At 44.6% G+C, this 27,029-nt stretch overlaps 1 protein-coding gene across 2 annotated transcripts in view; it reads left to right on the forward strand.

Annotated features, from left to right (window-relative positions):
- Positions 1-26,605, forward strand: part of LOC137372762 (BTB/POZ domain-containing protein 19-like) — a 242,976-nt gene extending 216,371 nt beyond the window's left edge. Inside the window, exon 10 of one of the 2 annotated variants that reach the window (XR_010975493.1) lies at positions 25,380-25,403. Coding sequence is in view for 1 of the 2 variants with exons in the window: in XM_068036977.1 (XP_067893078.1) it covers positions 25,380-25,412 (33 nt within the window). In the remaining variant the exon portion in view is untranslated. Of the gene's footprint in view, positions 1-25,379 lie in introns of both variants that reach the window. The other variant, XM_068036977.1, reaches the window with a different exon arrangement.
- The last annotated feature ends 424 nt before the right edge of the window (positions 26,606-27,029 follow it).

Below are 27,029 nucleotides of genomic sequence, written 5' to 3' on the forward strand. Positions count from 1 at the left end.
TCCTACATTACACTGGTGTGTAAATCTAGTACTGTAAATTTAAAGGTCACTGTGCAACAATATTGTAACACATACACAAGACAATGATTACGCTTCAACAGTACTTCATTAGCTGTAAGGTGCTTTGGAACATCCTGAAGTCATGAAAGATGCTATATAAAAGCAAATCTATCTTCTTTCTTTCAACTAACACTTACATAAAGTCCCTTTTCTATCTGCTATTTAATCCTGTGGAAAATAGGGATCTCACAGAGCACTGTGGCTTTTTAACTTTTTTGTCAAACTGTTGTAGAATTGTAACTTCTAAATTTTCTAGATTAACTTGCTCTGCCATCTAGATCTGTAACTTACAACCATCTTAAGCAGCTTGGAAGGGAGCATCCCTGTATTCAATTTCAGAAATTCTCCTGTGTATGTGTTAGCATATCATTGCACACTCACCTTTAAATTTACCCTACTATTCTTACTCACCATTCCCTCCCTACATTTCTCTGCCTCTCTACCTCGCTTTTGTCCTTTAAGACACTTCTTAAAAATCTACCTCTGTCCAAGGTTTTGGTCATCTGTCCTAATATCTCCTTGTGTGGCTCAGTGCCATATTTTGTTTTACAATGCTCCTGTGAAGCACTTTGGGCTGTTTTATTATGTTAAAGGTGCTACATAAATCCTCTTCTTCTCCTTCACGTCCTGGTTCTTGCATGTGAACCTATCCATTGCCTGCCTAGGAGTTCTGAACGATGAACTGTTGAACATGCATCCGAAAGCACAAGCTTAAACTTGCATTGGGACTTCACTATCACTGAATAAAATGAGAAAGTACAAACGCCCTTTGACCATCTCATTTTGAATTCTATATAATATAGCATGGTGTAATAAGTACTGTTGTGGTGGTGAGTGGACCCAAGACCACAGGAAGTGTACCAGGATCCTTAAGACCACAGGAAGGGTACCAGGATCCTTATGAAATGGGAATGATGGAAATTCTAATAGTGCATTCAACATTTTTTTTAAAATTGTGACTGAGATTGCAAGTGTGATTAATAATTACCTATACAAAAATATGGTCTTGTAATTCTCCCCTCTCCAGAAGGGAACTCATGCTAGTTTACAACTTGGTGGGCAACAGTGGCAGTGAACCCCTGGTACTTTACCTGGACAGTGAATGCTAGCAGATGAATTGATCAGTGGGGCCATAACAACAGCTATTCCTATCCCACCCACCTAAATGCACTGAGACTGGGTTTGACTAGATTAGCAGGAACCAGAAATAAATCTGGAAGCAGGTCTTCATCTAATCTGCCCTCTGGGAAATTGTATGGCACGGTTAGTACTGTCAGTGGGGTGGAAATGGAGTGAGAAAAGTACAAACAATATTTGATTAATACCAACATGCTCCTCTTCAGCCCCTGAGCTTGACAGTAAAGATCCTAGCATCTTTTCAGATTAGCAAATGCAAGACCTGGAAATACCATGGAAGTTCGAATAGTCGTGTACCATAACTGTGGCAGGAGCCCAGAAGGTCACTGTTAACTTCATATGGAATTTCTAGGCTCAAGTTTTGTAACCTTGAAATGTTCAGATTTGCTGAGGCAACTTGGTGTAGATGAGAGAGTTTCTGCGGAGGGAGGAAACAAAGGCAGAGAATTTGGAGGAGTTGATACAGAGCGAGTTCAGGTGTAGATTGTGGTTGCCAAAAAGGCACCAAGGTGTGGTGTTGCTAGGGTTGCTATTTGCTTGGTATTACAAAGTGTGGTTCTGTGGTCCAAGCAAGACTAATTTTCCTGGGACAATGAGCTGACTGTGGAATGTGAGTCTTTCAGGAGCAGCCACGTTCCAAGGGAGTGGCCGTGAAAAGCAGGCAGTGATTACTAAGGCTTAAGTAGCGAACATGCTATCATGACTGTTATTCATAAGGTGGGAACTGTTTACCTATAATGATAACAAACCTTACAGAAAGGAAATCAGGGTGCTTCTCTAAATAATTTCATAACATTTTACTATACATCAAATGAAAGTAAAGCTGATCCACTTTATAATCAGGTTATTGGAGGTCATTAAAATCTGTTTTGTTGAGGGTGTGATTTATGCCATAACTACCTGAGACTTTTACAGTCTGCAATGGGCCATAGGTCGTAGATAATTCCTGTCTTTATCTTTGTAAATACATTTAATAGAAATCTTCTCTCCCTATCTTTGTGACATCCTTCCTGCAACAGAGCGCAGGTTTGACAATACAGTAGATATTCTACAGCTCATAGGAAGCTCATAATGTAAGACTGATCACTATCTGATATAAAATTATATGAATTTCTGTGTAGTGCTTCCTGTGGTGAATTGTTACAGGAGTAATTTAGATTGAGGGAAGGGAAAGGATTCAGAATGATGGTTGGAAGACAAGAAAAAGAGAACACAAAATTTCTATATCGGATGGTTGAGTATGGATGAGCTCAGCTGTTTAACATTTTACCAGCACTTAACATATTGTTGCAACTTTTGAGATGCCTGATACCACTAAATAAATACAAATTATTCCTTGCAAATCTTGTTTTAGGGAGATTCTTGGGAGAGAAATTGTATAAATTAAATGTAAACACAAATAATTGCAACAATTACATTTGTGATAAAGCAGCAGATGGTAATTTTCAAGTACTAACGGGTCATAAACATTGGCCATTGGTTGCGCCACTTCTGATTGGTTGCTATATTCACTGCGGCGTATTCGCATTAGAGAAACAAGAAACTTTGGAGTAAGTTTGCAATGCAAAATGCCAAAATTTACAGCGTATGTCATGGATCTCGCCATGCAGGAGATTCCAGGCCAATGTGTGGCTGCATTTCAGAATAGAAAGACTAAAACTCCACTTCATGAAACTAGTTATTAAGAAAATTGTGCCCAGTCAGAGGTGTTTTAGCAATGATGGTTTCTGAATGACTATGATTCAATGACAGAAATGTGTTAGGTGCTGTGAGTGTTGTACTGGTACTGACTGAACTAGATGCATATAAAATGTAATTATATCTGGTTCCAGCACAATGCTTATTTGTGTGTCTCTTTGATGTACATATCAACACATGTGCATGAGACACAGATTTGACTGCAAGCCAATGCTGCAGGCACTTATTACTTGGCATTATTATGCAAGATATAAAGGGCCATAATTTGCTGTCAAAATAGCGGTGAGGCTAATGACACTTTCTATTACTTATGCATAAATGATAGAGCAACTTCAGGCGAGGAGCAGATGCGCAGTTATTTATCAATATCCAAAAGTTGCTGTCTGAGTTGCACCAATCTGCCATTAGCTTTGTGAAAACAACATCTCACTATCTGTCCCACCATTGAAGTACATTGAATAGTATGTCATTGCTGTTGGAAAGGTAGCATAACGATAATGTTACTGGACGAGGTCAGCTAGACCTCATTGTCACAAGGCGAGCCGCCTTAAACAGTGTTCAAATCACACGCAGCTTCCACAGTGCGGACTGCGACACCGACCACTCCCTGGTGTGCAGCAAGGTTAGACTCAGACCAAAGAAGTTGCATCATTCCAAGCAGAAGGGCCACCCGCGCATCAACACGAGCAGAATTTCTCACCCACAGCTGTTACAAAAATTTCTAAATTCACTTGTGACAGCCCTTCAAAACACTCCCACAGGGGATGCTGAGACCAAGTGGGCCCACATCAGATACGCCATCTATGAGTCAGCTTTGACCACCTACGGCAAAAGTGCGAAGAGAAGTGCAGACTGGTTTCAATCTCATAATGAAGAGCTGGAACCTGTCATAGCCGCTAAGCGCATTGCACTGTTGAACGACAAGAAAGCCCCCAGCGATTTAACATCCGCAGCACTTAAAGCAGCCAGAAGTACTGCACAAAGAACAGCTAGGCGTTGCGCAAACGACTACTGGCAACACCTATGCAGTCATATTCAGCTGGCCTCAGACACCGGAAACATCAGAGGAATGTATGATGGCATGAAGAGAGCTCTTGGGCCAACCATCAAGAAGATCGCCCCCCTCAAATCTAAATCGGGGGACATAATCACTGACCAACGCAAACAGATGGACCGCTGGGTTGAGCACTACCTAGAACTGTACTCCAGGGAGAATGCTGTCACTGAGACTGCCCACAATGCAGCCCAGCCTCTACCAGTCATGGATGAGCTGGACATACAGCCAACCAAATCGGAACTCAGTGATGCCATTGATTCTCTAGCCAGCGGAAAAGCCCCTGGGAAGGACAGCATTACCCCTGAAATAATCAAGAGTGCCAAGCCTGCTATACTCTCAGCACTACATGAACTGCTATGCCTGTGCTGGGACGAGGGAGCAGTACCCCAGGACATGCGCGATGCCAATATCATCACCCTCTATAAAAACAAAGGTGACCGCGGTGACTGCAACAACTACCGTGGAATCTCCCTGCTCAGCATAGTGGGGAAAGTCTTTGCTCGAGTCGCTCTGAACAGGCTCCAGAAGCTGGCCGAGCGCGTCTACCCTGAGGCACAGTGTGGCTTTCGTGCAGAGAGATCGACCATTGACATGCTGTTCTCCCTTCGTCAGATACAGGAGAAATGCCGTGAACAACAGATGCCCCTCTACATTGCTTTCATTGATCTCACCAAAGCCTTTGACCTCGTCAGCAGACGTGGTCTCTTCAGACTACTAGAAAAGATCGGATGTCCACCAAAGCTACTAAGTATCATCACCTCATTCCATGACAATATGAAAGGCACAATTCAACATGGTGGCTCCTCATCAGAGCCCTTTCCTATCCTGAGTGGTGTGAAACAGGGCTGTGTTCTCGCACCCACACTTTTTGGGATTTTCTTCTCCCTGCTGCTTTCACATGCGTTCAAATCCTCTGAAGAAGGAATTTTCCTCCACACAAGATCAGGGGGCAGGTTGTTCAACCTTGCCCGTCTAAGAGCGAAGTCCAAAGTACGGTAAGTCCTCATCAGAGAACTCCTCTTTGCTGACGATGCTGCTTTAACATCTCACACTGAAGAATGCCTGCAGAGTCTCATCGACAGGTTTGCGTCTGCCTGCAATGAATTTGGCCTAACCATCAGCCTCAAGAAAACGAACATCATGGGGCAGGACGTCAGAAATCCATCAATATTGGCGACCACGCTCTGGAAGTGGTTCAAGAGTTCACCTACCTAGGCTCAACTATCACCAGTAACCTGTCTCTAGATACAGAAATCAACAAGCGCATGGGTAAGGCTTCCACTGCTATGTCCAGACTGGCCAAGAGAGTGTGGGAAAATGGCGCACTGACACGGAACACAAAAGTCCGAGTGTATCAGGCCTGTATCCTCAGTACCTTGCTCTATGGCAGCGAGGCCTGGACAACGTATGCCAGCCAAGAGCGACGTCTCAATTCATTCCATCTTCGCTGCCTTCGGAGAATACTTGGCATCAGGTGGCAGGACTATATCTCCAACACAGAAGTCCTTGAAGCGGCCAACACCCCCAGCTTATACACACTACTGAGTCAGCGGCGCTTGAGATGGCTTGGCCATGTGAGCCGCATGGAAGATGGCAGGATCCCCAAAGACACATTGTACAGCGAGCTCGCCACTGGTATCAGACCCACCGGCCGTCTATGTCTCCGCTATGAAGACGTCTGCAAACGCGACATGAAATCGTGTGACATTGATCACAAGTCGTGGGAGTCAGTTGCCAGCATTCGCCAGAGCTGGCGGGCAGCCATAAAGACAGGGCTAAATTGTGGCGAGTCGAAGAGACTTAGTAGTTGGCAGGAAAAAAGACAGAGGCGCAAGGGGAGAGCCAACTGTGCAACAGCCCCGACAAACAAATTTCTCTGCAGCACCTGTGGAAGAGCCTGTCACTCCAGAATTGGCCTTTATAGCCACTCCAGGCGCTGCTTCACAAACCACTGACCACCTCCAGGCGCGTATCCATTGTCTCTCGAGATAAGGAGGCCCAAAAGAATCCAGAGGCACAGACTAGCTCACTGGAGACATGAGTTCAAATCCCACAATTTAAATTCAGTTAATTAATAAATCTGGAATAAAAAGCTAGTTTCAGTAATGATGATCATGAAACTACTGGATTGTTGTAAAAACCCATCTGGTTCACAAATATCCTTCAGGGAAGGAAATCTGCCGTCCTTACTTGGTCTGGCCCATATGTGACTCCAGAGCCACAACAATGTGGTTGACTTTTAAATGCCCTCTGAAATGGTCTAGCAAGCCACTCAGTTGTATCAAAGTGCTACAGAAATGCCAAATCAGAATAAAACTGAACAGACCACCCGGCATCGACCTAGGCACCAGAAATGACAAAAGTACAACCTGCTCAGTCAACCCTGCAAAGTCCTCCTCACTGTCATCTGGGGACTTGTGCCAAAATTGGGAGAGCTTTCCCACAAGCTAGTCAAACAACAGCCTGACATAGTCATACTCATGGGAATCATACCTTACAGCCAATGTCGCTGATACGACCAGGTGAGAAAGGGGTCTAGGGTTCCCTCTCAGCCTACACCTGGTCTTACTGTAACAGGGTTTAATTTTAAACACACTATGTTTTTTGCATCCCCCTTAGTGAATCCTTGTTCACTGCTTTCTAATTGCAAGGCAAAGAAACCAGCCAAACAGGTTTTCTTAGATTTAAAGAAGAAAGGTTGAACTTTATTAAACTTAAACTCTAATTCGGTTAACGCCTATGGATATGTGATGCTCCCATACTAGCATGCATACAGGATACACAGATGCAGATAGAGACAGAAAAGAGCAGAAGAAATAAAGTGGAAAAGTTTGAGGCAATATATGAAGATGGTTTTGGGTACTGTTCTTCGAGCTCGCTGTAGAGTCCTTGATTGGTCTTGCTTTTCCTTGGGGCCCAGTATTCTTCTTAAACCTTGTTCAATGTAGGAGACTTTTCTCTCTTGAGGGTCACGTGTCCTAAGTGGGTCCACAGGCTTGTGAGAAAGAGATGGGAGCAGACAGGAGAGGTCTTCTCAGTCCAGGAGCAAACAGTCTTTCTGAGTTCAAACTCTCTGTGGCTAGTTCAAAAAAAAGCCTGGACCAGCCAGTTCGTCATGTGACCAGCTGGTTTAACCAGTCCTGACCTTTGTGAATTGTATCACCTTAGCAGTCTCTGGAATGCTGTTCCTTACACCTTCAATGTCTGGTGATCAAAATCCATTGTGGGTTAAGTGGATCAGGGAATAGCTTTTTGTCTCCACAAGCACTGTCTGGCAAATGTCCTTTCAGCCAAGTGTCTGGTGATTTTTTAATAAGTTATTTCTTCACTCCAGCAACAGTTTAAAATCAATGTTCATATGACAAAATTAATATGCCTCATTCTTGGGGGCCTGCATGACAGTCCCAGACTTCTCCATCACCATCCCTGAATATGTCTCGTCCCACCAGCAGGACAGACCCACCAGACGTGGTGGCACAGTGGTATACACTCGAGAGGGAGTGGTCCTGGGAGTCCTTAAAATTGACTCTAGAACCCATGAGGTCTAATGGCATCAGGTCAAACATGGACAAGGAAATCTCCTGCTGAGTAACAACTACCACTGTCCCTCAGCTGATGAATCAGTGCTCCTCCATGTTGAACAACACTTGAAAGAAGCACTGATGGTAGCAAGGGCATAGAATGTACTCTGGGTGGGGAACCTCAATGTCCATCACCAAGAGTGACTTGGTAACACCACAACTGACTGAGTTGGCTGAGTCTTGAAGGACATAATTGGCAGACTGGACCTGTGGTAGGTGGTGAGAGAACCAACAAGAGGCAGAAACCTGTTTGACCTTGTCCACACCAATCTACCTGCCGCAGATGCATCTGTCCATGACAGTATCGGTAGAAGCGGACATCACACAGTCCTTGTGGAGACCAAGTTCTGTCTTCATACTGAGGACACCCTCCATCATGTTGTGTGGCGCTACCACCATGCTAAATGGAATAGATTCAGAACAGATCTGGCAGCTCAAAACTGGGCATCCATGAGGCACTGTTGACCATCAACACCAGCAGAATTATCTTCAACCATAATCTGTAATTTCATGGCCTGACATATCCCTCACTCTACCATTACCATCAAGGCAGGGGACCAATGCTGGTTCAATGAGGAGTGTAGGAGAGCATACCAGGAGCAGCACCAGGCATACCTGAAAATGAGATGCCAACCTGGTGAAGCTACAACACAGGACTACATGCATGCTAGACATTGGAAGTAGTGGACAAAGCTAAGCAATCCCACAACCAATGGATCAAATCAAAGCTGTGCAGTCCTGCCACATCCGGTTGTGAATTGTGGTGGACAATTAAACAACTAACAGGAGAAAAAGGCTGCACAAACATCCCCATCCTCAATGATGGGGGAGCCCTGCACCTTAGTGCAAAAATCAAGGCTGAAGCAATTGCAACCATCTTCGGCCAGAAGTGCCGAGTGGATGATCTATTTCAGCCTCCTCCTGAGGTCCCCAGCATCACAGATGCCAGTCTTCAGCCAATTTCATTCAATCCACATGTTCACAAAAAAGAGCTCAAGGCACTGGATACAGCAAAGGTTATGGGTCCTGACAACATCCCAGCTGTAATACTGAAGACTTGTGCTCCAGAACTAGCCAGGCCCGTAGCCAAGCTGTTCTAATACAGCTACAATACTGGCATCTACCCGACAATGTGGAAAACTATCCAAGCAAGTCCTGCCCACAAAAAGCAGGACAAATTCAATCCGGCCAATTACCGCTCCATCGGTCAACTCTTGACCATCAGCAAAGCTATGGAAGCTATCAAGTGGCACCTAAACAGCACCAACCTGCTTGTTGATGCTCAGTTTGGATTTTGCCAGGGCCACTTGGCTCCAGACCTCATTACAGCCTTGGTCTAAACATTGTCAAAAGAGCTGAATTCAAGAGGTGAGGCCAGAGTGCCTTGACATCAAGGCAGCATTTGACCGAATGTGGCATCAAGGAACCCTCGCAAAATTGAAGTCAATGGGAATCCGGGGAAAACTCTCCACTGGTTGGAGTCACACCTATCACAAAGGAAGATGGTTGTGGTTGTTACAAACCAATCATCGCAGCCCCAGAACATCGCTGCAGGAGTTCCTCAGGCTAGGCTCAACCATCTTCTGCTGCTTCATCAATGGCCTTCCTTCCGATATAATGTCAAAAGTGGGTACATTCTTCAATGATTTCACAGTGTTCAGTGCCATTCACAATTCCTCAGAAAATGAAGCAGTCTGTGTCCATATGCAGCAAGACTTGAACAACATTGAGACTTGGGCTGATAAGTGGCAAGTAACATTCGTGCCACACAAGTGCCAGGCAATGACCATCTCCAACAAGAGAGAATTTAACCATCTCCCCTTGATATTCAATGGCATTACCAATGCTGAATCCTCCACCATCAACACCCTGAGGGTGACCACTGATCAGAAACTTTACTGGACCAGCCATATAAATACTGTGGCTGTAATAGCAGGTCAGAGGCTGGGAATTCTGTGGCGAGTAACTGAGCCCCTGACTCCCCAATGCCTGTCCACCATCTACAAGGCACAAGTGATGAGTGTGATGGAATACTCTCCACATGCCTAGATGAATGCAGCTCCAACAACATTCAAGAAGCTCAGCACCATTCAGGGTAAAGCAGCCTGCTTGATTGGCACTCTAAACGCCACCTTAAACAGTCACTCCCTCCACCACCAGTGCAGAGTGTCAGCAGCAGTACCATCTACAAGATGCCCTGCAATAACTCACCAAAGCTTCTTCAACAGCACCTTCCAAAATGGTAACCTCTACCACCTAAAAGGACAAGGGCAGCAGACGCTGCAAGTTCCCCTCCAAGCCACACACCATCCTGACTTGGAACTATATCTCCATTCCTTCACTGCCGTTGGGACAAAATCCTGGAACTCCCTTCCGAATAGCGCTGTGGGTGTATCTACACCACATGGACTATAGCAGTTCAAGAATGCGGCTCACCATCACCTTCTCAAAGGCAATTAGAGATGGACAATAAATGCTGGCCTTGTCTCAATGCTCACATCCCAAGAACAAATAAAAAAAAATTGTTAATCATTGCCAATTAACTTCTCTCTGCCATTAAAAATCAACTATTACAAGTGAGAAATCTCATTCCGTCAGGTATTAATTGTTGTTGAATGTTTTTTTCTTCCTCTTTTACTCTGTCTCTTAATTCAATCTTTCTTTCCCTCTCTTTGAGCTGGATTTGTGCAGGAGGCGGGGCCGGAATAGTTGGGGGAGCCCCGCCTCTGCACTTTTTCTGGCACCCGGAGCTATCCTCCAGTCTTTGGCCATCAAAGTTGAAGAAGGTGGGATCCCTGTCCCTTTAAACATTTAGTAGGGACGGGAATCCCGCTCCCAAGAGCTGCTGGCCAATCACAGGGCTGGCAGCTCAACAGGATCAGCAGCACCACCAGGAGCGGTGGCCACTGCCGGTACTGCAGAGGCCTCGGACCCAGCCCCAGAGATGGAACCCTGGACTCGAGGTAGGTGAGATGGGGTCGCTGGGGCAGGTCTGGAAGGCCGCTACAAGGGGTGATGGGGGGCATTCGGTCCAGGGAAAGGGTTCCTGGGGGTACAGTGTTTCCCAAGGGAAGTCCTTTGTGGGCCATGAATTGCCCACAAAGGAGGAAGCCCCCACCCAAGCTCGCAGGAGGCCCACCACTGCCACTGGTAAGATCCCTGTGGCGGCGGGAAGAGGCTCTTAACTAGTTATCAGTAGACCACTTAAGGGCCTTAATTGGCCTCTGGGCGGGAAGACCGATGTAGGCCTATTCTGCCCCCAGGAAGATCGGGTCTGGCAATCCTGGCATCGGGTTCTGTAGTGGCGCTGCCGCTCTGATTCACCAGCACCCCCACCACAGATCCCAATGTTGGACTGTGAACAAAATCCATTCTATACCTGATTTGAATTGAATTCATCAACTCTAATTCACACTTCCTTCTCAATCCTTGCGCTGTTTATTTCCCAATCCTTAAATATAATTTGTTAAGGAAGTATCCTGCTGGTTGCCCCATTCACTCATGTCCCAGATGTCCTGTTTCCCTTGCTGCGCTGTGATCAGCTCGCACTTTCAGAACTATGTGGGCAAAAATGTGTAACATGCCTAACAGGAGACTCCATTAAATGCCCTGCTGCAGCAAAATCTGGGCCAATAGAATTATTAGAAATGTAATGGCTTTTAATCCTTTTTCTCCTGATGTTGTCGTTTTTTGTTTTAATATTTTTCTCTAAGCTCCTTCCTTGTACTTTGTGTATCATTAAACAGAAATGCTAATTTCTTTTTATCAATATCTCATTTGCTACATAGTGATCAGTCTTGCACCTCACATTATAAGCTTCCTGCAAGCTGTCGAATGTCTTCTGTATTGTCAGACCTGAGCTTCCTATCTTTATCTCTCTTATTATAAGTTTACACGGAAATCTTCCCCACCTAACCTTGATAAAGTATTTGTGACATCCTTCTTTTGACATAATGCTCAACACAGCCACCTCTGACTGTAAACCTGATGGTTCGGTATGTAATGCAGCACCTTGTCGGGCCTTTGTATTTGTGAAAAAGGCACTTAATGCTTGTTTAAGGCCACCACTGCAAGATTGGTTTATCCTGAGGTAGCACTTAGGAATATCACACAATGGGAGCACCTGCCATCAAAAAGATAAGTTTCTGAAACTTACTGCTCCCGATCCAGCATTTAAAGAACGCAAGATCTCCAATCTCTCCCCATATCAAAGCCACTCTCCCTGACCCTGCTTCTGATTCCCCTCCCTGACCTCCTATCTCTCCTCCTATTTTCCAAACCCTAACTTCCAATTCTCTCCTTGGTCTCCCATCTCTGCTCTCCCTGGATCACCCTCACCAACCTCCTAAGTCTCTCCTAGCCTCCAGTCCCCACCCCAGCCTCCTATCTCCTTGTGGCCTCCGACCTTCGGTCCCACAGACTCTGATCCCACTCCCTTGTCTCCTATGTCCCCCCACCCACACACCCCTCCCTCCCTGTACCACCTTCCTGAGGGCTTCACTCAGCTGAGGGCTGCTGCAGAGTTAGCAGCAGATGAACTTTGCTTACTTTTCGTCGGCTATCTGTTTGTGCTGTACTGACACCATTGAAATGAGGCCTGAAGCCTAATGTCGGGCACACCTCGGGCCTCACCCTTCCGATGTAGGGAATGTACTCTGTGCCAGCACACATGCTCAAACAGTGTGCGCCCAAATTTCTGCCCTTTTGTCTGTATGAGTACAATCTAATCCCTTCATTGTCTTATAAACCTTAATCAACCCTAAGTCTATACTTCTGTAAAGACTGAGCTAAAGATTCTTTAGACTTGGAATTAATTTTGTGGTCCTCCTCAGAACCTCTTGCAAAGTCTCAATAACACCCTATATGTGGGGAGATCAAAACTGAACACAGTGTTCTAACTGAGGCCTAATCAAGGCTTTGTACAAGGATAAAATAATGTGTTTTGCTCAAAGGCTTTTATGTCCTTTTTTCCCTCCACTACAAATGAAAGAATGTTGTGTATAGATACTGCTTGAGTGGTGCAACTGTTTGTTCTTGAGTTGTCAGCTCTTTGAGGCTGTGTTTGCTCCTTTGAATTTGTTGGTCAGCTAGTTTTCTAGGCTCGGATGCATGATTGAATAAATGGGGGTGAGTATTACAGTGAAAATTGTACATAGACTAGACACAGCCCATTGAAAGATCCAGGGCTAGATGGACTGAGTTACTTCTTTAAAAAAAAGCTTTCAACATCATGTAAGTTCAGTAACTCACATTAAATAGAGGGATGACACATGCTGGCATGAATATTCTTGCATAAGCAATTTGGAATAAATGAGAAAGTAACAAGCTCAATTAACTGTTAAGTAACAAGTGGAGGAGATGGATTTGGAAAAGATTTCTGTTGGTTTTACAGTCTCATTTAATATGGATTATGTGGGAAATGGAAGTGTTAAAGTGGTGCAATAAAGGGTGATGTTCTTAGGCTAGAACTAGGTCATTTTATATTGTCCTGTGAGTGGTTGTATCTGAGTACTTTAGTGCCTCGAAGGTAACAATATACTTAACACAATGACTGATCAATGTATGAGCAATTGTTAAGGAACAGGATGATAATTAAGTTTTCAAGTTATGTTTGCTCAATAGCTTAGTCAATATTGAACATTGGAGGTATTGGGACCTATTTGAGCTAGGATATAATACGCTCCTCCATACATGAATTGCGTGTTGATAAACTGGTATATCCATTTGCACGCCAATGTTCAGAATATTGTTGTTATTATTGACTGCTGTTCTCTTTAGCCTCCTTGTCTCGAGAGACAATGGGCAAGCGCCTGGAGGTGGCCAGTGGTTTGTGAAGCAGCGCCTGGAGTGGCTATAAAGGCCAATTCTAGAGTGACAGACTCTTTCACAGGCGCTGCAGATAAAATTGGTTGTTGGGGCTGTTACATAGTTGGCACTCTCCTTACGCTTCTGTCTTTTTTCCTGCAACTGCTAAGTCTCTTTGACTTGCCACTCTTTAGCCCCGCCTTTATGGCTGTCCGCCAGCTCTGGTGATCACAGGCAACTGACTCCCACGACTTGTGGTCAATGTCACAGGACTTCATATCGCACTTGCAGACGTCCTTAAAGCGGAGACGCGGACGGCCGGTGGGTCTGATACCAGTGGTGAGCTCGCTGTACAATGTGTCCTTGGGGATCCTGCCACCTTCCATGCGGATGCTATTTATCACCAATGACTGTAAGATGTATTTTTCTCTGATTCTTCCTACACTACAACAGTGACTACACTTCAAAAGTCTACATCATTGGTTGTAAAGTGCTTTGGGATGTCCTGATGTTGTGAAAGGGGTTACATAAATGCTAATCCTTTTTTCTTATAACAACTCTAGTCAGACAGCCAATGCTTTCTTCTTTTTATATCCTTGAAAGTGCACCAGACACTGGCTGCCGGGTGACTGGTTGGTCATTCATGATGTATTGAACATGAACCAACTGTTCTTGGGTCTGTGTCGATGTTAAGGCCTCCTCCTTTCAGATAGTGGTACCTGAATATGTGTGATGGCGGGTTTGTGTTGGAATATCAGATGATTTTCACCTCTTCGTTTTCTTATGCCTTTCTATATACAAATCTGTTGAGTTGTTAGCTCTGCGAGGATGGTGACAGCTGAAACTATTGTTCAGCATTTGCTATTTTTTAGGTTGGTATATATGCAGTGATAAAACCTTTGCAAGTGATGATACAGTTTTTATTAAAACAACCTTTATTCCTATAAAATTTCAAATGGAAAGCATATGTCGTAACATCCACAAACTTGCCTCAACTGTTAAAATGATGGGATGGCAGCATACTTTTCAAAGCAGGCTGCACCTATTGATCGTAACTGAGAAAATAATAATGAATAGTCAATGTAGCATCACAAAACTGAGTAGATATCTCAAAGGCAGCGCTGACAGATGCCATAGGTTTCGTATTGCCTACCATCTTGATTGCAGAATGAAGTCAGGCAGGAGGCCAAGAAACAGAGGGAGAGAAAACAATACCTTGAGTAGAGCAGGGAAGGAGGAAAGGAAATGGAAATAGTTATAGAGAAAAAGAAAGGTTTACAAAGATCGACAGTATGTGGATTAAGCAGGGTCAGGCTGAAATTATTTATCAGTTTGGATGTTAGATAAGTGATGTCTACTGTAATAGATGATTTCTTACCTCAGTAAAGCATGACATGAATATATCATGAATATCATAAAGCATGAATATATATCACATTATTGTAAGTTGCCAAAATAACATAACTTTAAAATCTATGAACATTAAAAGAGCTTGTGAAGTCTCTGGTCCCATTGCTCTCTCTTTTGTGCATTTGAGACTATTATGTTGTGGTCTATAATGGAAATTCCCAAAAAATCTAAAGCTCAAAGCTGGTGAAAATATTAACCTTGAGAAGCAGACAGTAATCATTTGCAGGGACTTTCCAACAGACTCTACAGTTTTAATACTTTCACTGGTTTCAACTTGTGTGGAGGGACTGAATTCCATTGGGTTTGATGGAAAATGCTGTTGTGCGTATTAACCCTTTACATCAGCTCCAACCTGTTCTCCATTAATGAGTTGCTTACCTCAGTGGAAGCTTTGACATTTTGCCATCAGACCATTTGTTGGAAGACACTTCTACAAGTGTAAGAAAGGCTGAAATATGTGTCATGAGCTCCAATTTGGACTCCAGGCTAGTTTTTGGTGGGTGCGTTTTGGTGTCAATTTAAAATTCACCTGCTGCAGGCCCAGCCTATTTTATAATCTCACCTGTGGGTTTCCAACCTGATTTTCTGACCCACCAGGAAAGCCATTTTCAGAGTGCAATTTCTGGCAGGTCAGTTAGAGAGGCCTATTTGAAGCAGCAATACATCTTTCCAAGGGAGGTTGCCTTCCCTTCTGCAAGATTTCTTTGTTGGAGTGTTGGAGTGTTAGAGGAAGAAACGGCTTCAGCATGAGTCACAGGCAAGCTCCGAGGCTCTCTGAAGCCTCCCTAGAGTTACTGCTGGAAGGCTCAGAGCCAGGAGGAAATTCTCTTCCCAGTTAATGCCAGGAGAATCTCCAGGAAGGCCAAGACACACCAACAGGAAGCTGGCTAAGACTGTGGAGGACCATCCAACTTTATAGTGCTACTGGAGTGGAAACCCTTCCTGTTCACATAAGCTGCTGGATTGTCTTCTGCTGCCCTAATAGCTATGGTGTAGTCTATTATGTCTTTGATACTAGGGAGGCCACTGCGCAAATCCCAGCACTCTCTCATTCTGACTATTGGCATCTATTGCAAAGGTATTTTACTGGATGCTCGAAGAAGGAGCACACCAGTGACCTGTTTGATGTAGTTGTGTACTACAGACTGGGAGATGTGAGTGATGTTCCCTGTCGCGGCCTGCAAGGGGTCTGTGGTGAAAAAGTTAAGAGTATTGGTAGCTTTCACTGGCAAAGCATAGGTCAGCGACAGCCTTCCTGGTGAAGAGCAGCTTTCTCCTGCACTGCTTCTCAGATATATCCTCAAAAGTAAGTCTTGACCTATAAACCTTGTGGGCTGGGTAAGGCTTTTGATGAGCAGCTCCACCCTCACCTGCTGCCTTCTAACAGGCCCAGGTGCTGCCTGTCCTTGTTCTTCAGGCTGTTGCTCCTCTTCCTTTAACTGTTCGTTCATCTGTCCACAGGAGTGACGCAAAAACAGTGCCCATGATAACCAGTGAGTGCTTAATGAGGATAGGTAAGGAGGGGCAGGGACATCAGAAGGAAGCAAACTGGAAAGTCAGAACTGGTTTGTAAATGCACTGCTCACAATGGTACACAGATCCTTTTGGCTTGAGTGCCTGCAGGTGTTTACATGCAACTTTCAGTCATATCAATCAGTTTGTAAAGCTGACGTCGCTAAGTTTTATTCAGCGGGATGGCTGATGGGCAGGACCATATAGTTAAAATTGTGTTAGGGTCCTATCATGCTATCAGTCCGCGATTTGAGTGTATTTACGAGGGTGCATTTCTGATCTTAGTCAGCTGCAGAGTCAAAATGGAGGTCAGCCAGTTTCTGGCAGAAAGAAGGTTAGTCAATTTCCCTGTTTTTAACCACTCACCCACCCTGTTCCCAGTGAGCGAACTGTGTTAAAATCAGGGCCATGATTTTAATCATGAAAATAAAAACAAAATACTGTAGATGCTAGAAATCTGAAATAAAAACCGTAAATGCTGGAAATACTCAGTAGGTTAGACAGCATCTGTGGAGAGAGAAGCAGTGTTAACGTTTCAGGTCTGTGACTCAGTTCTGATGAAAGGTCACAGTAGTTCAGCAAGTATTGATTAATTTTAAACTTCATTTAAACATTGATGTGCAAGAATCATAATTCCAGATGATGGCAGCATTCAGAGAATTTTGCAGGCTGGACAAGCAGACTGAATATTCATTGGTAATGTAATGCAAGGTCATATTGGAGCAATACAAGCTGTTGAGGTGTAACTGTGGCATCTCTTGTTTCATGCATAGAATTGACTGTGTTTTTGCTGCTTCATCTGGCATCGACTTGTGTAGGCTCAACATAGAACCATAGAATAATACAGTACAGAAAGAGGCCTATTGGTCTGTGCTGACTCTTTCGAAGAGCAATCCAATAAGTCCCCCTCCCCTGCTCTGTCCCCATTCTAGTAACATCTCTCCAACACAGTAGAAGATGAACAGGGACTGGCCCACACTGATCAAACTTCACGGGCTCCACAGCTCCGAAATAAACTGAATGCAGAGGAACTAACTGACATTTTTATTTTGAAACAGTGAGTGTATGTCATTGAGGATTTGGTGTGGTGGAGCTTCTCAGCCTGGTGCTGGATAACTGAATGAATACATACAGAATTTGCAAGGGTTAGATAGAGACCATTTCAAACAAATTAACAGAAAACAGCAATGTCACACAGCTGCAATGAAGGGGTAGGTTGGAATTGAAGAATATTGCTGTGGCAGATTAGAAGGAACTTTATTTCTAGCCCATATTATGCCTGACCTAGGAGCTCTTAATGCTGTCTATAAAGAGGAAGGAAAAAAACTCACATTCATAGAACGCCCTTCACAATATCAGGACGTCATAGCCAACAAAATACCTTTGAAATGTAGTCCATGTTTTAACATAGCAATATGTGATACTTAATTTCCACCCAACAAGGTCTCAATAGCAACAATGATATAAATTATCAGATAATTTGTTTTTTGTGTTGAGCAGGAAATGTTGTCAAGGACACAGGGAGAACTCCCTACTTCTTCTTTGATTAGTGGGATCTGTTATAGCCACTCAAGGAATGGACAAGGCCTCATTTTAACATCTCATCTCAAAGACAGCACCAGAACAGTGCTGCACTCCCTCAGTACTGCACTTAAGTGTCAGCTTGGATTATGTTCTTAAGTCATTGCAGATAGGCTCGAACCCATGACTTTCTGACTCAGAGATAACAGCACTAGCACTGAGCATAGTTTGACACCAAATATAGAGGGCCCCCTCTCCAAATACAAACACCTATGTCAGTGTCCATCTCAATTTGTTAATCCTGAGACAGTTAGAATGGTCTCATTTAGCTTTCCCTGGAATTGCTCACATTTCCTTAGTTAGCCATGGCTTTGTAAAGGTTCAGATTTACGAGATTGCATTCTGTTGATGCACTTCAAACTCGAGTTCTAAAGCTTCATTTCCTTTTAAAGCCAAACTCATCACTTTTGATCTATAATTGACACAGCGGTTAATCGCATGCAAAAGCCACTTCCCTGAATAGAACCTATTTTCAATTGAAAACAAAGCATATCTTTGAGCTAATTGCTTCTTTATTTTACTTCAGTTACCCTGGTTACATTAACCATGTCTGAATGGACAAAGCTTCTTTCAAGTATAATGTGACCTATATTGGGAATGCAGATCAAGCAAACACAAAAATCTTGCACTTCAGTCATTTTCTCCTCCTTGCAGCTTTACTTGCCCTTTTCTAGGCCTCTGACATCAAATCCCTAGATTCTGGGTATGAAATCGTGCTGATAATGTTTTTCAGGTTTTTGTCACTTCTGAATCAGACGTTGGAGGATGAGCAAGAGTTGTCCCATCACTCCTATCACTCATTGGTACTTTATTATCACAAAAGCAAAATAGTGCGGTTGCTGGAAACCTGAAATAAAAACAGAAAATGCTGTAAATATTCAGCAGGTCAGGCAGCATCTGTGGAGAGAAACGGAGTTAAGGGTCAGGATTTGTACTGCCCTTGGAGGCAGTCATGGAGGTGGGGGCACCAAACAAAATGGCAGGGGGCACTGTTCCTGACATCACCCCGGCCCCCTGCCATTTTGTAGAAGGTGGAAGGGCTCGCTGCCACGGGAAGACGCTGCCATAAAGCCTGGTGGCCTCCTAGTGGGGTCAGGGGGCTCTCTCCTCTGGGGTTACTCCATGGCCACTGGAGGGCTCCCCCACCCCCTGTGGCAATGGCCACCCCCGGGAAGAACCCTGCCCACCTTCACTAACACCCCCCCAACCTGTCACCGGGGCCTGCCTGAATAGCCGCGGTGACCCTGACCCCAATTACCTCTCCCATGGTCTTCTCCAGTCTTCATAGTGCAGGGCCTCCTGCAGTACTGGCAGTGGCCACCGCTCCTGGTGGCTCTGCCAGTGCTGCAGAGCTGTCGACCTTCTGATTGGCCGGCAGCTCTAGAGACAGGAGCTTGTTCCTTAAAGGGACCATGTCCCTGATGGTGGGCAGTTAATTGCCTGCCTGCCATATGATAGCAAAAGGGTTGCAATGGAGGGCTGAGGCGGGGTGTCCCCCGCCTTCCAGCCTGCTGCCAGGAACCGCCCCCGCCCCCGCCCCACCCGCATTCCCCAGAATAAAATCCAACCCAAGGTTTCAGGTCTGTGACCTTTCATCAGAACTCATGAAATGTTAACCCTGTTTCTCTTCACACCTGCTGCCTGACCTACTGAATATTTAAAATCTTTTCTGTTTTTATGGACTTTTTTTTATCAAACTGACTGATAAACATTTGCATAGGTCTCACCTTTTAGTTTCGTTTCAATGTTGCTGAGCACCATTCTCTGATTTTGTCTGTTTTATTAAGATTAATTTTTTGGTATATAAGCATGGCTGGAAAGACCAGCATTTATTGCCTGTTCCTACTTGCACTTGAGAAGGTAGTGTGCCAGTTTCTTGTTGCCCATATGGTGAATCTTAATAGATCCAATGACAACAAAGGGACAGTAATATACATCCAAGGCGGAATGGTGTGTGACTTGGAGAGAGGTGTTGAGATGGTGGTGTTCCCATTCATCTGATACTCTTGTCGTGATGGAGATTGTGGGTGGTATCTTCTGGTCTTATAAGATTCTTGGATGTCGAGACAATTTCAAGGTCCCAACCCCGATGGTGTCTGTGTCAGCCTGCCTGCGTGATCTTCCCAGAGATGGCCAATTAAGAGGCCTTCTCTGCGTTTGCTGTCTAATTAAGGACGGCGGGCAGGCTCCTGAGGTGCGAGGTGCGATCAGAGGGCCTGATGATGTGGATTCACTGGGAGAGATGAGCGCTGCTGGACAGCGAGGGTGTCTAAGATGGAGGCGCTGTCTGAAGCTATATGGAAATTTAAAAATGAAGAATGGCCACAGCGGTCTTGCCATCACTGCTAAGGGAAAATCCGTCCACAGGATTGCTTGTGGCCATGGCTGTGGCCCTCTGATTCCCGCGACTCCGGGATGGGGCGATTTTGAGGATACATCAATAGCTCCGGGGCAGCCGCTGAGAGGCCGCCTCCAGGCACCTGTTGGGAAGATCCTGGCGGTGGTGGCATCTTGCCTCTAATTAGTCCCTCAAGTGGTCCGAGTTGGCTTTCCTGCTTGGAGGCAGGAATGTATTGAGGAGCCAACCAAAAGCGTGACTGTCAGAATTTGCTCCCGGTCCTGCCTTCAAACCCATCTCCGAAGGAAATGTAGAAAACATTGATGCCAACTTGAGGGAGTTAATTGGTTTTCATGTCTCACTGTAGAGCTCTGGATGTCCTTCACTTTTATGTGCAGTAAGGCCAGTCAGGATTCACAGACCTGCTGGTTCCTGTGTCAATTAACGTATTTTCATTAATAGGAGACTTTGCCCATTCCAAATGACTAACTCTGTAACTTTAAAGGGTAACACAAAAATTTGCAGCATGATACTGAAGTGATAGTCAAGTAAACTAGAATGACAGGCAGGAAATATACATTAGATATACTTATTTTATTATACCATGTAAAGATTGTATTTATCTATCTATCTCATATTGCGTTTCAGTCCTGTTTCCTCAATGTTGTCTGTAAAATTATGCTCTAGATGATAACAACTGAGTCAGTTGCCAGCTTTCGCCAGAGCTGGCGGACAGCCATAAAGGTGGGGCTAAAGTGTGGCGAGTCGAAGAGACTTAGCAGTTGGCAGGAAAAGAGACAGAGGCGCAAGGAGAGAGCCAACTGTGTAACAGCCCTGACAAACATATTTTTCTGCAGCACCTGTGGAAGAGTCTGTCACTCTAGAATTGGCCTTTATAGCCACTCCAGGCGCTGTTCCACGCACCACTGACCACCTCCAGGCGCTTACCCATTGTCTCTCGAGACAAGGAGGCCAAAGAAAGATGATACCATCTAGAAGATCATTAGGAGAACCTGCTCCTTAACCTCTGCTATTGCCACTGTTGATCTGACCACTAAGTGTGTAAGAGTAGCTCAGGGAGATTCACTCTCTGAAATATAGTAGAACAATAAAGCCTCATACAACCGATTCGAATTGAAATTTAGTGTTAACGCCACTGTTACTTACAAAATTCTTCAGAGTGCTAATTCCAAGCTCCAGATGCCAGTTTTAAATCATCTCTAAAGCAACTTGATTTGAAATAATCCTTTATGATGAGCTTGATTCAAATCCCAATGTTTTTATACCTCACCCACCACCTTCCTCTCCCCACCACCTCCGCCACAACCCCGGAAACCCTGTCATGCTTTCCCTTCTGTTACTGAAGTGTTTCTGTAATTGCTGGTTCATTGCTCCCAATCTGAGAGAACACGTAATGGAAAATTCATATTGCTGCAAATATAAACATGGTTTTAATTCCAATTTACTGAATGAGGATTAGAATTTGCCAAAATGTAATTGTCTGTGGGGTTTTGTTTAAAACTACACAACATGTTCAGAGGCTCTGCAACTCTAACTGAAGCATTACAGTTCAGTGATTAAAACTTTTATTGAACTGCATCAACTCCTTGTGTCCTCTCTTAGGCTTTACATGATCAGCCTGTTGCTGCTGATTTAGTCAGTGCTTGCGAAATGCTCGAACAGGGAAAAATCTATTAACGGGTGCAAGAGATGCTGACATACTTATTAACGGACACATTTTCTTTTCGTAGCACACCAGGATCCCATATTTAAAAGACTACGGCTGTAATTTTACGTTGGGCGAACAGGAACTGGCCACTGACTGAAAGGTTGGTGGCGAACCCCTTCCGCCTCGCCCGGGTTCCGTTCCATATTTTACAGATCCTTTGACTTTAATTGTTCCGAGGCGGGACTTCCACCCGCTTGAGGGAAGAAGTCCTGCCTCATTGAGCTGCTGGCCAGCTCTTAGTCCCAGCAGCACCACCAGGAGCGGTGACCACTTCTGGAACTGCAGCCCAGCCGACCACAGAGGAAGACATGGAACCGGGAGTTAAGATAAGTTTTGGTTGCCTCACTGGAGGTAATCGGTTGGGCCCCAGCGAGGCAAGGGTGGTCGGCTGGGGGGGAAAGGGGGGTGCATGTTGGGTATTGGGGGTGGTTGGGGTAGAGGGGGTGGCCATCCATCGGGCCTCCCCCCTCAGATGATCGTCAGCCGCCTGGTATTTCCTGGCGGCTTCTCTGGGTCCTTGACCGCCCGCTTGCCATGTGTAAAATCCGTGTGGAGGTGGGCCAAGGCCATTAAATGGCCACTTAAGGGGGTTGATTGGCCTGGGACAGACGGGCTGTTTTTCGCCCCCGCCGCCCTATGTAAAGTGCTGGCGGAGACGGGATTGGCTCAGGAAGGCCTCCCGGTGCCTCCCGCTCCATTTTACGCCAACACCCCCGCCACCGTCCTGCTCGCTGGGGTGGCATGAAATTCCAGCCTACATCCCAATTTTTCAGAATAATTCTGTACTTTTTTCTTTACAAAAAAAGCAACTATTTAATATTTGAAAACAACACTTCATCACATCCTATGGGAAATATATTTCTGGCTCAGGCACTGCAGTAGCTTAGTGCTGAGATAATAGTTCTTTTTGCTGAGCCTGGTTGAGTTATGACCTGTAAGTCATCCCCTTCTTCTCCGAATTTCCGAAAAAATTTGGATTTTGGGCAGCCAGTTGTTGGCATCTATGCTCCTGATGCCCTCTGGTTCCTTTGCAAAATAATCTATGCATCGCAATTTTTCTTGGCAGACATGGGTAAAGCCCACTATTATGAAAGCTGTTCTTTTAATGATTGGGTGTACAGTGGATTGGCAGACTGTGCTTTCATCTTTGGGAGCATAGTTTCAGTCCAGTTCTGGGTCTGGGGATCTTACATGAAGAGCTTTGATATTCACACCTCAGTTCTTTATGAACACAAATTGTCCATCAGTTACTAGTCTCATATAGAGAAGCTATAAGGATGCTTGTGTGGGAATTGGATAATTTCATACTGGTACAATGGGAGTGCTTTTCTAAGATTGAGAACATTTTAGAAACCAACAGAGGATGACGAAAGAAATAACTAAGAGGGAACAATTAGAATGAGCATAAACTCGCAAGAAATATAAAAACAAGCAGTAAAAGCTTCTACAAATATATAAAAAGGAAGAGAGTAGCTGAAGTAAGTGTTGGTTCTTCAGAGGATGGGACTGGGGAATTAATAATGGGAAACAAGAAAATGTCAGAGACTTTGACCAAGAATTTTGTATCTGTCTTCACAGTAGAAGACACAAAAGACATCCCAAGAATAGCAGAAAATCGAGAGGCAAAAGGGAGGGAGGAACTTAAAACAATCACTATCACTGGAGAAAAAGTTCTAGGAAAACTAATGGGACTGACGGCTGACAAGTTCCCTGGACCTGATGGCTTAGGATCCTAGGATCTTAAAAGAAGTGGCTACTGAGATTGTGGATGCATTAGTTGTAATCTTCCAAAATTCTCTAGATTCTGGAAAGGTCCCAGCAGATTGGAAAACTGAAAATGAAACACCTCCATTCAAGAAAGTGGGCGGGGTGGGGGGGTGGGTGTGGCTGTTGGTGGGTAACAGAAAGCAGGAAACTAGATACCAGGTAGCCTAACATCTGACATTGGGAAAATGCTATAATCCATTATTAAGGAGGTAGTATAGGACATTTAGAAAATCATAATACAATCAGGCAGAGTCAATATGGTTTTATGAAAGGGAAATTGTGATGGACAAATTTATTATAGTTATTTGAGGATGTAACAAGCAGGGGAATCAGTAGATGTATTTGGATTTCCAAAGGCACCCGATAAGGTTACTACACAAGATAAGAGCTCATGGTGTTGGGAGTAATATATAAGCATGGATAGAGGATTGGTCTCTCCCGCCGAGAGCTGCCGGCCAATCAGAGACTGGCAGCTCTTTTGCTCAGCAGTGCCACTGGGGAGGTGGTGGCTGCTGCCAGAACGATGCCCACCGGAGAGCAGAGCGACCCAGGCCAAAGGTAAGTGATGGCGGGAGGGGTTTTGTGGGGTGGGGGTCATGGGAAGGGGGTGTAGGGGGGTTTGCAGCAAGGGCAGAGTTTGGGTCTCATTGGGCTCCCCCTTCCCGATACAAGGTCCCTCGATCAGGCACTAAGTGCCTTTGAATGAGGGACTGCCCCCACCCACTACCCAGGGGCCACATGCAGCTCAAACATTTGCATGTCGTGCTCCCTGCGTGGTGACAGGGCCACCTGCCACTGGGTTAATACCAGTGGCAGTGGGAAGAGGCCCTTAATTGAGCATTAACTGCCCCCTAAGGGCCTCAATTGGCAGTGGGGCAGGAAAGCTGTCCACGGGCCTTTCCGCTACTGACTTAATTGGGTGGAGTAAAGGTCCCCACCCACCACCACTCCACCCAATTAAATGTGCTCACTGCCTCCAAACTTGTCAGGGGTACGGCATAAATACCACCGAACGTGTCTGCAAAGAGATATAGATAGGTTGAATGAGTGGGTAAAGATTTGGCACATGAAGTATAATGTGGGCAAATGTGAGGGTGTCCATTTTGGCAGGAAGAATAGAAAAGCACAACATTATTTACATGGAGAGAGACTGCGGAATGATGCGGTACAGAGGGATCTGGGTATTCTTGTACATGAATCACAAAAAGTTAACATGCAGGTACAGCAAATAATTCGGAAAGCAAATGAAATGGTGGAGGGATTAAATGTTTAAGGTGGTGGATGTGGTGCCAATCAGGCAGGCTGTTCTATCCTAGATGGTGTCGAGCTTCTTGAGTGTTGTTGGAGCTGCACCCATTTAGGCAAGTGGAGAGTATTCCATCACACTCCCGACTTGTGCCTTGTAGATGGTGGACAGGCTTTGGGGAGTCAGGATGTGAGTTACTCACCAAAAAATATCCAGCCACTGTTCTGCTCTTGTAGCCATGATATTTATATGGCTGATCCAGTCAAGTTTCTGGTCAATAGTAATCCCATGCAGTTGATGGTGGGGGATTCAGCATTGGTAATGTCATTGAATGTCAAGGGGAAGTGGTTGGACTCTCTCTTATTGGGGATGATCATTGCTTGGACCTGTGTGATGCAAATGTTATTTACCACTTATCAGCCCAAACCTGAGTATTGTCCAGGTCTTGCTGCACTTAGGCAAAGATTGCTTCATCATCGGAGGAATTATGAATGGGACAGAACATTGTGCAATCATCAGCAAACATCCCCACTTCTGACCTTATGATCGAGGGAAGGTCATTGATGAAGCAGCTGACGATGGTTGAGCCTAGGACGCTATCCTGAGGAACTCCTGCAGCATCATCCTGAGATGGAGATGATTGGCCTCCAACAGCCACAACTATCTTCTTTTGTGCCACTTATGACTCCAGCCAGTGGAATATTTCCCCTGATTGCCATTGACTTCAATTTTACTAGGTCAATGGAAGTTTAATGCTCACAGAATAAAATTATTACTTTCTAAAGCCTGATTATAGCATGCATGCCTTTTTAATGGATTTCTTGAATATATCTGCTACATATATGCATGATAGCAGTGGGACCTTCCGGCTAATGCTGTGTGGAAGGTTTCAAGGCCTGAAGATCGTCCTGTGGTTCAGAAAATAAATGCTTTGTTTCCTCTTTTTTTATCTTTGGACTGCCATGGGCAACCCTGCAAGCCCTCAAATGAAGATCCAGGTGCATACCCCATCACCAGACTTCTTCCTGGGTTCCTAATGAGCAGGCAAAGCGAAAAATAGAGTTGGAAGCTTGTAACACTCCCTTCTGCTTCATTTACATTTAGATGCTCAGTCCGTGTCTACTTCAGGCACAGGCTCAATTAGACCATTTTGGGAAGTCAAAGAAATCCAGAGCATTCTTTTCAGGGCAGAGATTTGGCATATTCTATCTTTATCTCCATTTCCTCTTCACTATGCCTGGGAACTGATGTTCCTCTGATGCACCAAATATCACATTGTTGATAGTCCCAGTCCTTTCTTCACTAGACTATCTTTAACTTGTGATAACAAAACTCATTAGCAGCTATGAAATTTTTCTCTGGAAGCTGTCAGTTGATGTTATTTGAAGTGTCCACTTGTTGAAGAAGTGGTAGATGTAAAGATGGGTGAGACTACAAAGGAGTGCAGCACATAGTAGAATAAGCCATGTGCTATATTTATAGTTGCAAGTTGCTTTTCAATCGAGGTTTTACATGTGTTGCTGAGTGTAAGGGTAGCTTTGTACAGTGAACTAACACTGACGAGAATCTGGTTTAAAAGACAACAGTTCCCAACCCTCTCATTCCTTATACCATCCAAGCGCATACAATTGTGCCAGTCCACTCAATAAGAAGAATTGTATAAGCACAGCATAAACTAATTGTACCTGATGTATAAGAGTGTATTGTAAGATTGTTGTCGTTCATTATTCTGAAATAAAACCAGTGAAAATCTGAAATCTTAACTTCAGAAATTTCAAGTTTTGCAGAGAAAGGGTGTCCTTTTTAATTTTAGCCTATGTTTTATCCCTTGAATGCTTGGGTTATGTTCTCAAAAATAATAATTATCACACATTAGCCATGGAAGTGGGCTATTTCATCATGGGCTGCCAGGTTTCTGTGTGGCATTGTCCTCACTTGACAGGCACACACTTCCAACAGGTCAGCAGTCTGGATTGGCAACTCAGGTTGATAATTGTTTTCTTTTATTCCACTCCACTTTTATCCAGAGACAATCAGGCCAGCACTGCTATCCTAGCTGAGATTGGCTAACTTAGCACAGGATCGTAATCAAACCTGGGACAAATGCA

This window comes from Heterodontus francisci, chromosome 8, assembly GCF_036365525.1.
Source record: "Heterodontus francisci isolate sHetFra1 chromosome 8, sHetFra1.hap1, whole genome shotgun sequence".
Taxonomy (NCBI): domain Eukaryota; kingdom Metazoa; phylum Chordata; class Chondrichthyes; order Heterodontiformes; family Heterodontidae; genus Heterodontus; species Heterodontus francisci.